Source organism: Pecten maximus, chromosome 3, assembly GCF_902652985.1.
Source record: "Pecten maximus chromosome 3, xPecMax1.1, whole genome shotgun sequence".
Lineage (NCBI taxonomy): Eukaryota > Metazoa > Mollusca > Bivalvia > Pectinida > Pectinidae > Pecten > Pecten maximus.
In genome coordinates, this window is record NC_047017.1 from 10,435,316 (window position 1) to 10,447,142 (window position 11,827).

Here is an 11,827-nt window from a genome sequence, read left to right on the forward strand (position 1 = left end):
CCCCAGAAGTGCTACAGTTTTATCCCAGTTTTACTGAACACTGATAAAACTACTGTTTTCTGTTTTGTACATAGACATTCTGTATGTACATGTTGGATCTTGTTTAGTATTTATTTGATAATAAAACAAACAAAAAATATTTGCTGTCTTTGTTTTTATGGCCCTATACCACAAAGTGGAGAGAATGTTTGCATATTCCAGCTTCATCAGCTAATATATTCATCATTATCATCAAATGGTGAGCTGTTCAAATCACCTAGTAATTGCCTGTCATCCATTTGTCCATCATCCAACCACAAACAATTCTTGTCGGCACTATTTCTCAGAAAGTACTGATCTTTATATATATATATATACCCAAGGTTAATTGTACAACACTGTGATACACTTGTCACAACAATGTCATCTGAAGTTCACATGTATATTCATCCCATGGTGCCGAGATATGAATATTACATCCTGGGATTGATCGGAAAAAACGAAAAATAGCCAACAGACAGCCATCTGGAATTTTTGAAAGTTAATCTTTGGTAGTCTTATTTCCAACAAGGGCCCAGGGGACCTGTATTGCTCACTTGTATATTGTAGTGATTATGGCAAAAACATTACATTTCTACAGAAGAAGGATTTCAAAGAATTTTCTGAATTTTCTGTATTTCCCCTAAGGACCCCACCTTCCAAGCCCATGGGGCAGGCACACAGTACAGTTGATACCAAATTGGTTACCCCTCACCCAAGGATGCTTCAGGCCAAATATAGATCCAATCTTTATGTCCTTCACACAAGGGGGAGATAAAAATATTGGAGGGATCTTTCCCCAAATACATATAAATGTATCATAAACAACTAAAACTAGAACTGTCATCCAGAGGGCCAACTGATAACCCCCGTCCGTCTACTGCCCCTCTGGTGAAGATTTTCCAACAAAAACCTGTTTTTAGTGAACAGGTTACCACGGCAACCTAAATTTGTGGGGGAAAAACTTGCATGCATATGTACACATTATGAGTCCCTAACATTCCTGTGTATTTCAAACTAAATCAGTTGATAGTTATATAGGAGTTGTCAGAGTTGTCTTGACAAAGTTTTCCACAAGAATATGGGTATTGAAACATAGTAACCATGGAAACCAAAAATTCAGTAGAAAAATATCATGCATGCACACTTAAACATGGTCCCTATCACTCCTGTGTAGTTTGACTTTAAGCAGTTCACAGGCTTATTAGGAGTTGACTGGACAAAATTCCCCCTCGCCCAAAAAACGAAGTATAGTGACCTGGTTACCATGGTAACAACAAAATTACAACATGATATAAATTACGCTCATCTACAATGTATAAGGGTTATTGCCATAAAGTTTCGTTAAAATTCCCTCAGTAGTTTAGGAGGAGTAGCCGTTACATCGTTGTGTCTACAGAGGGACAACCTGATTCCAGTATACCCCCAACTTCATTGCAGGGGTTATAACATGAGACCAGATGGGCCTGTATTGTTCACCTATATCCATAGCTTTGATGAAAGGCCCTGCATTTAAGTTGAAAGAAATTCAGCGTTTAACTAAAACTGACTGATGCAATCTGATGGATCAAGGTCATTTCTGCTCATAAACTTTGTCAAGTGTCACCCCAAGAGTCTACCAGCCTAACATCTTGATTCTAGGCCTTGTGGCTAATCGGTTGAAATCACTCTAAAATTTAAACATATGTTACGCTTGCAACCATGAAAATGGGTCAAGATCATTTATTTTTGCAAACATCTATATTAGATAAATACAAGGACAAACAGGGTCAGAGAAAAATAATCATTCACCCAGAAGGAAGTCAGACAGAGGAATCTCAACCCTTAGGATACTTCAGCCAATCGGCAAGCCTCTTGTTTGGCAACTTCAGATTCTTCCCCCTCGGGTTGAGATTCTCGTGTCTCGCCCCCAAGGGGGTGAAAAATTCTATTTATATGACAGAAAATACTGAGGTGATAACTTTCCTCTGGTTTACCATATTAAAGGTTGAATAATGAGCTTCCTTTGTAAGAATTCTATAACACACTGGTAGGTACTTCTAAAACATGTTACCACATACTGCATTGTATATCGACAATAACAAAACAAAACAAATATTCAAGTGATAAAACCAATGGAGTTTATACAATGATGAGTATAGAGATCTTTCTAGATATCTCATGTTAACATTTAACACTAACATTTAAACAATATAACTCGCACACTAACACTCAAACTATTTGATTTGCATGCTAACATTCAAACCATGTAACTCACATGCTAACATTCTGCCTATTAAACTGTCATACCACATTTAAACCATATCATTCACACACTAAAACCTGACCTATTTAATTTGCGTGCAATCACGCAAACCATTTAACTACCTTGCAAACATTTTATATAACAAACACTAACATTTCAATACAGTTTTTTGGCACTAATTCAGCATTAATACATGTATTTGATAACAATATTTGATCCCTGTCACTAAAAGTATGGAATTTCATTTCTGAAGGCATCTACATAAGATGCACCACATATATATCTACAAACTTGATGGAATACCCTCCCTATAACCCACTCCATCACTGTTGTAGGGCGGTATAACTAAGTCCTCGACCCTGTCAGTAGATAACCCACTCCATCACTGTTGTAGGACGGTATAACTAAGTCCTCGATCCTGTCAGTAGATAACCCACTCCATCACTGTTGTAGGGCGGTATAACTAAGTCCTCGATCCTGTCAGTAGATAACCCACTCCATCACTGTTGTAGGGCGGTATAACTAAGTCCCCGACCCTGTCAGTAGATAACCCACTCCATCACTGTTGTAGGACAGTATAACTAAGTCCCCGACCCTGTCAGTAGATAACCCACTCCATCACTGTTGTAGGGCTGTATAACTAAGTCTCCGACCCTGTCAGTAGATAACCCACTCCATCACTGTTGTAGGACAGTACTAAGTCCTCGACCCTGTCAGTAGATAACCCACTCCATCACTGTTGTAGGGCGGTATAACTAAGTCCTCGACCCTGTCAGTAGATAACCCACTCTATCCCTGTTGTAGGGTGGTATAACTAAGTCCCCGACCCTGTCAGTAGATAACCCACTCCATCACTGTTGTAGGGTGGTATAACTAAGTCCCCGACCCTGTCAGTAGATAACCCACTCCATCACTGTTGTAGGGCGGTATAACTAAGTCTCTGACCCTGTCAGTAGATAACCCACTCCATCACTGTTGTAGGGCAGTATAATTAAGTCCCAGACCCTATCAGTAGATAACCCACTCCATCACTGTTGTAGGGCGGTATAACTAAGTCCCCGACCCTGTCAGTAGATAACCCACTCCGTCACTATTGTAGGGCGGTATAACTAAGTCCCCGACCCTGTCAGTAGATAACCCACTCCGTCACTGTTGTAGGGCGGTATAACTAAGTCCCCGACCCTGTCAGTAGATAACCCATTCCGTCACTGTTGAAGGGCGGTATAACTAAGTCCCCGACCCTGTCAGTAGATAACCCACTCCATCACTGTTGTAGGGCGGTATAAACTAAGTCCCCGACCCTGTCAGTAGATAACCCACTCCATCACTGTTGTAGGGCGGTATAACTAAGTCCCCGACCCTGTCAGTAGATAACCCATTCCATCACTGTTGTAGGGCGGTATAACTAAGTCCCCGACCCTGTCAGTAGATAACCCACTCCATCACTGTTGTAGGGCGGTAAAACTAAGTCCCCGACCCTGTCAGTAGATAACCCACTCCATCACTGTTGTAGGGCGGTATAACTAAGTCCCCGACCCTGTCAGTAGATAACCCACTCCATCACTGTTGTAGGGCGGTATAACTAAGTCCCCGACCCTGTCAGTAGATAACCCACTCCATCACTGTTGTAGGGCGGTATAACTAAGTCCCCGACCCTGTCAGTAGATAACCCACTCCATCACTGTTGTAGGGCGGTAAAACTAAGTCCCCGACCCTGTCAGTAGATAACCCACTCCATCACTGTTGTAGGGCGGTATAACTAAGTCCCCGACCCTGTCAGTAGATAACCCGCTCCATCACAGTTGTAGGGCGGTATAACTAAGTCCCCGACCCTGTCAGTAGATAACCCGCTCCATCACTGTTGTAGGGCGGTATAACTAAGTCCCCGACCCTGTCAGTAGATAACCCGCTCCATCACTGTTGTAGGGCGGTATAACTAAGTCCCCCACCCTGTCAGTAGGTAACCCACTCCATCACTGTTGTAGGGCGGTATAACTAAGTCCTCGACCCTGTCAGTAGATAACCCACTCTATCCCTGTTGTAGGGTGGTATAACTAAGTCCCCGACCCTGTCAGTAGATAACCCACTCCATCACTGTTGAAGGGCGGTATAACTAAGTCCCCGACCCTGTCAGTAGATAACCCACTCCATCACTGTTTTAGGACGGTATAACTAAGTCCCCGACCCTGTCAGTAGATAACCCACTCCATCACTGTTGTAGGGCGGTATAACTAAGTCCCCGACCCTGTCAGTAGATAACCCACTCCATCACTGTTGTAGGGCGGTATAACTAAGTCCCCGACCCTGTCAGTAGATAACCCACTCCATCACTGTTGTAGGGCGGTAAAACTAAGTCCCCGACCCTGTCAGTAGATAACCCACTCCATCACTGTTGTAGGGCGGTATAACTAAGTCCCCGACCCTGTCAGTAGATAACCCATTCCATCACTGTTGTAGGGCGGTATAACTAAGTCCCCGACCCTGTCAGTAGATAACCCACTCCATCACTGTTGTAGGGCGGTAAAACTAAGTCCCCGACCCTGTCAGTAGATAACCCACTCCATCACTGTTGTAGGGCGGTATGACATTCTAAGATGGAATCCTCGGCTCTGTTTGTTGACAATAACTCGGTTTCTTCATCATCTTGCAACCCAACAAGTTGTGGAGTTACTGAACCTGATCCTGACTCTACAATTAAATAAATACTTCAATTACATGTTATTGGCTACAGGCTTAAAAAATCATGACACATACCAGGCACAGTAGGCAAATCAGAGAAATTCTTGCTTAGAGTGTATACTTATGATGAGCTTTTTGAAATCTGAAAGATATGTTCATCAAGAGTGATCCCCTTTAATTTGGAAGACGCTCTAAATTATTTTTAAGTATATCCAGAAAATAGCACACTTGTACATGTTCTTTCATATGTTCTCTCATGTGTCCCAGCATGATATTAATTCTAGAAAATTTTAATTAAACTTTAATTCTATAATTATCAAAATTTACCTGGTTCCAACTCTGATCTGGCCCAAGGTTTATCAACAGGCTCCATATCAAACTCGGACTTAGAGACATCATTTCTACCAAACTGGTACCACGACAATGTGAAGATAAACAAGAGGGCCACGAAGTTGAAGCTGATTCCAAATACAGCGGAGAACACCGGCCAGTGGAACAGAATATATCTGTAAAATATAACTTCTCAATGAAATCAACAAGTAAACAAATTCCTAACCCCAGTTAGTCTTCAGTTACTGCAGCAGTCAAATCATACATTCAAATAAATAGATCACTTCTGTAGCAGATTTTAATTGTAAATAGTGTACATGGTGATACGGCTGCCTTCTAAATTTACTCTAGGGGGATTTCCCTTTAGCTCAGTCGGTAGAGTGGTGGATCAGTAAGCTGAGGGTGGCGGGTTCGATCCCTGGTGGAGGCACACTACTCACTTTCCGGTTACACTTTAACCTATATCTGTTAGGTTCTATAGGGGTGTACAGGGTCAGATGTATCCCGACTACATAACACAGCACTGTCAACACCATACCGGCTTCATCTTTATTACTCTTACTCCTGGCATCCAGGTACATAGAGTTTTTAAGAAGGTACATTTCATGAAATGGAAATCGCAATCTACATATCTCAATCTACATGTCTCAATCTACATGTCACAATCTACATGTCTCAATATACATATCTCAATCTACATGTCTCAATCTACATGTCTCAGTCTACACGTCTCAATCTACACGTCTCAATCTACACGTCTCAATCTACATATCTCAATCTACATGTCTTAGTCTACATGTCTCAATCTACATGTCTTAATCTACATATCTCAATCTACATGTCTCAATATAAATCTACATGTCTCAATCTACATGTCTCAATCTACATGTCTCAATATACATGTCTTAGTCTACATGTCTCAATCTACATGTCTTCTTCTACATGTCTTCTTCTACATGTCTCAATCTACATGTCTCAATCTACATGTCTCAATATAAATCTACATGTCTCAATCTACATGTCTTAATATACATGTCTCAATATACATGTCTTAGTCTACATGTCTCAATCTACATGTCTTCTTCTACATGTCTTCTTCTACATGTCTCAATCTACATGTCTCAATCTACATGTCTCAATCTACATGTCTCAATCTACATGTCTCAATATACATGTCTCAATATACATGTCTTAGTCTACATGTCTCAATCTACATGTCTTCTTCTACATGTCTTAATCTACATGTCTCAAACTACATATCTCAATCTTCATGTCTCAATCTACATGTCTCAATCTACATGTCTCAATATACATGTCTCAATATACATGTCTTAGTCTACATGTCTCACTCTACATGTTCCAATCTACATGTCTCAATCTACATGTCTCAAACTACATGTCTCAATCTACATGTCTCAATCTACATGTCTTAGTCTACATGTCTCAATCTACATGTTTCAATCTACATGTCTCAATCTACATGTCTCAAACTACATGTCTCAATCTACATGTCTTGGTCTACATGTCTCAATCTACATGTTTCAATCTACATGTCTCAATCTACATGTCTCAATCTACATGTCTTCGTCTACATGTCTCAATCTACATGTCTCAATCTACATGTCTTAGTCTACATGTCTCAATCTACATGTCTCAATCTACATGTCTCAATCTACATATTTCAATCTACATGTCTTAATCTACATATCTCAATCTATATCTACTTATCTCAATCTACATGTCTCAATCTACATGTCTCAATCTACATGTCTCAAACTACATGTCTCAATCTACATGTCTCAATCTACATGTCTTAGTCTACATGTCTCAATCTCCATGTTTCAATCTACATGTCTCAATCTACATGTCTCAATCTACATGTTTCAATCTACATGTCTCAATCTACATATTTCAATCTACATGTCTTAATCTACATGTCTCAATCTACATCTACATATCTCAATCTACATGTCTTAGTCTACATGTCTCAATCTACATGTTTCAATCTACATGTCTCAATCTACATATTTCAATCTACACGTCTCAATCTACATGTCTCAATCTACATGTCTCAATCTACATATCTCAATCTACATATCTAAATCTTGGATCCTCCTGTTTTTTACAATATACTTACATTTAGCACCAAGTGTCCCATTTCTCCAGCATTAATCTGGGCTACATCATGTCACATTAGTTTTACCCAACAGACAAAAACTAGTCACCAATAAACAAGTTCCTTGTCAAATTCAGATTCAACTTACTAAATAGACAAAACTAATTCAAAACAGCAGATATAAACACAAATTACCAATTTGATTTAATGCACATTTCAGATATGTATGTACAATTAAATCTTATCTATAATGTAAAGAACAGGCACAGAGAGTCTGTATCACTCACCTGATATCAAATTTAACAACATACCTGTAGCCTGTGAAATGAGCTTGGATGAAAAGCTTGGTAGAATACAAATCAATCTTCCTGCTCATGACCTGAATTACTGCACCAATTGCAGGATTGTACTGAAAGGAAAGGTATCTAGTATAAAGGCAACCAGCAGAACACGAGAGGGATATTTTACCACGGCAGATAATGAACATCAATCATAAATGTGATCTTTTTTTCCATACAATTAACCTCTCTTTCTAAATCACAAAGGGTTTCTTGGGAAGTTTTTTTTTTTCTTTTTTTGTTGAATCCAAAAACAATTTCTCCATTCATGATTTAGGAATTCTACGAGATGGAATAGTGGAAAAGCATATATATTTATATATACATTTAGGTACAAAGTAATCTTTCTCTGGCAATGTCGCTACATTTCCTTACTGAATCATCCTGGTACTTTGAGAAAAACTCCACTGACAGAGATTGTCGTTGTTCCATCCAGCCAAACAGGAGAAACGGTGAGAAAGTGAATGTGTCCATGATGCGTAACAGCATGGATCTAAAGTGAAGAATTGCCTAAAAACAAAAGCTCTCGTTTTAACTACCAACATACTCTTATCATATTCTTTTGATGTACATTAGTTTTGAAATCAAGCTGCAGTTATAGTAAGTTGACTTTGTAATTTATAGTAAGAACAGAAACATTAGTGACTAGCAGAAATTAAAACTTGCCATGTGTATATCAGAGTATTTGATTGTATAAATTTTCCCGAGTATTTACCGGTAGTATTTAAAGAGTAATCTGAGAAGTTAGTGGTATAAGAGTTATCTCCCTTATCTTGAAAACTGTAGTGCCACCAGTTGTCCAATAGCTGTTCATGAAATAAGGACAGACTTAAAGATCTCCTTATAACTTATGTTGGTATATATATTTAGATTATATAATGTGTTGCACTCTTTAAGAACTTGTTTTAATTGCAACATGAGCTTATACTTTGAATTTGTTGAGGTTGGACCCACTTAACAATATAGTACATGGTTTACCAACCTGGGGCCTCTGGTAAGAATAGCTATGTTTACTTACCAACCTGGAGACAGAGGTGATTGTCTTTCCTGCATGATTATATAAATCCAACTTAACCATGAAATTTCCTGAAAAAAAAACAATCATTATACTATTGTTTTTATCTTCAGACACTGATAGGTTTTATTACATGTTGTACGAAGTTTAAGCTTCTTTACTAAGTACCAGTTGCCATAAAGAAATCATTCGTAATTTCTAATATGGGGTTCAGTGCACTTTTTCAGGACTTGGTTGAATGAGGTAGAAATGGATTTTACCTTTCGTTTAGTCAAAAGAACTTAAATTCAAGGTTTTTTTACGTATTCAGAAGAAGGTCTCCATATGTTTAAACAATTCGACATGTGTGACCTTGAATTTATGGTTCAAGGTCACTTCCTTTTGCAAAAATCTGGAGGGTGCCATCATATGAACCTACCAGCCAAATATCATGACTCAGGAAGTCTTCGTTAAATGAGAAGAAGCCATTTTGAAAGTTTTGAGGAATTCAATATGGGGTCAATGTCATTTCTTTTTATAAATTTTGTCAAACCTCTTCCAAGAAACTCATCAGCCAAATATCATGACTCTATGAGTCTTGGATAGTGAAAATAATTTGTTTAAATGTTTTAAGATATTTGACCTCTGTGACCTTGAATATGGGTCATGGTCATTTTTTTCACAAACATTAGCCGACATCATCCAGAGAACCTATCAGACAAATATCATGACTCTGGGACAGTTGGTTAGTGAGAAGAAATTGTTTAAAATGACAAGTTAACGCCAGACAGATGACGAACAAGAGTTGGACTGAGGGTGGATGCTGCACCATGGCATAAGCTCATTTGGCCCTTTGGGCCAGGTGAGCTAATGATCAGTATCAGTATATAGCCAAACATCTGGGTTATATTGACTGATAAGAGTTCTTAGTTACAACATTAAAATTTTGATGAACAGTTTATGGTTAATAATTCAGGGTAAAGCAACTGTTCAAACTTACCCAGACTTATATTCTGAGTAGATTCTGGCAGTTCAGACTTACCCAGATTTCAACTCTGAGGAGATTCTGGTGGTTCAGACTTACCTAGATTTTGATTCTGAGGAGATTCAGGTAGTTCTATCCCCAGAATTATACTGTATATCTGTCCCCTGGCAAACACCTACAATGCAATTTCACAAGATTTTAGAAAGATATATTGGGCAACCATCCTACATTGTTAAATAACAGAACTTAAAACCCTCCCACCTTGTTAAATAACAGAACTTAAAACCATCCCACCTTGTTAAATAACAGAAATTAAAACCTACAGGTTTATCATTTAGTCCATATTACACTGCTGACTGTATTATTTGATCAGGTTGGGTGTCATGCTACTGTGTATAAGTATGACACTTCAGTGTGATGACACTATAAAAAGCCTCGATCAATGGCCCCATCATGTGTGGACATAGCCTTCATATCACCATAGATGCCAAACCCCTGATAGCTGCATATCGCAATCTAGGTGTCCAGTAGAATGACCTGCTAAACAACACGGATATTTCATGCTACAATCTGAATCAATTCCTTATCAGAAGTAAAACAATTACCTCATCTTCTCCTTCCTTCAGCAATGACAGATTGGCAGTTGGAAAGGAACACATCCCCACGCCATCATCACACACACTAAAACAGAGCCAAGCATACAAAACAGTCAATAACGATTCATAAATATTGTGACTCAAAATTAAAAAAACACAGGACACATATGAACCGAATAATATAAGATTAACATGGACAACTTCCAAAAGTTCTTAAAGTGTCTTCTACTTCAAACAGCCCTCACAGTGTAAATCTAAAATAAATTCAGATAATGTCATGTTCTTCAAAATGAGAACCAGCACAGTCTCAAATGAAACCTGTATAACCACAAATTAATGAGCATCATACACATCTAACTTCTCATTCAACAAGTAAACACAATATTTCCTAAGGTCATGATGTCAACCACATGGTCAATATTTAGAAATATCCTTTTTAGTCGAATAATATTTCAGAGAAGAAGCTAGTAAAAGATAATTACATTGATGTACATAGTATACTTGTGGGTATATTTTTTACGGTGACCTTGCCTTAAAATGTTCAGGCAATTTCTGATAATTTTGCTGGGCTTCAACCTATGAAACTACTATGTCATTTTCATTTTTCTAGGTTTTTTGGTTTAAACAAAGTTGACCTTGGTGACCTTGAATATAGGTCATGCACGGTCATGTTTTTCCCAGTTTGTGATTTTTTTTAGCTCCAATCCAGTATTCAAGCTACTTGCCAGTTATCTTGATTCTGGGCATTGTGGTAAGTCAGAAGATGTTGAATAAGTATTTTCACAAAGTTGACACTGTGTGACCTTCCAAAAGTTTGTTGGACTTCCTTTTAGGAAGGGACAGTCAAATACCACAACTCTCGACATTTCTGGTTAGCCATAAAAAGTCAGATACATTTTTCAACAAAGTTGACCTCTGTAACTTTTGATATAGGTCAAGGCCATTTCTTTTTGCAAACGTCTTGACGTTTGCATGTATGGTATCGTAGGCCTATTGCCTACCATAGCTCAAGGTTTTTTTGGCAAATAGGGAAGACATGATAGACGCTGAACAAGCCATAAGCTATCTTGAGCTTTTGGGTCAGGTGAACTAATAATTGGAATTCAGCAAATGTCCATCTTACCTAAACTCGAGATGCACATGTTCAACCCGAGAAAATGACGGCACGTACGTATAATAGAAAGTGCCGTACATAAAGACTGACAGCCATAATATCACAATGAAAACTGTTATTATATAAACGATAGATGTAACTTTGTGTTTTACATAGTCATACTGTCTATGTATTCCCGTTTTTATCCTATCGGAAAAACTGTGGACTAGTCCCAACATCACGTTGATTGCGGGTCGGGTCAAAGGTGACTTGTGTGTCTATCAGACACATCTTCGTACTTTACTTTCGTTATTCTATCACGTCAGATTTTAACATATTTTTGTTGTTTTAATGTAAAATCCATTATTTAGATTATAAAATTAATTTCATTTGTTATTTTGGAGACATCATTATCGTATCTTAAAATACGAAT

General features: G+C 38.4%; 1 protein-coding gene across 1 annotated transcript; it reads right to left on the reverse strand.

The window, feature by feature from the left end:
• Positions 1–3,547: 3,547 nt before the first annotated feature.
• On the reverse strand, positions 3,548–11,653 carry LOC117323162 (seipin-like). Its single transcript, XM_033878204.1, has 8 exons — positions 11,425–11,653; positions 10,311–10,386; positions 9,805–9,880; positions 8,745–8,812; positions 8,102–8,236; positions 7,700–7,797; positions 5,270–5,448; positions 3,548–4,951 (listed from the first exon to the last, which is right to left on the reverse strand). Exons 1-8 carry the CDS (start codon positions 11,631–11,633, stop codon positions 4,827–4,829), a joined length of 966 nt encoding a protein of 321 aa, XP_033734095.1. The 5' UTR covers positions 11,634–11,653; the 3' UTR covers positions 3,548–4,826.
• Positions 11,654–11,827: the final 174 nt, after the last annotated feature.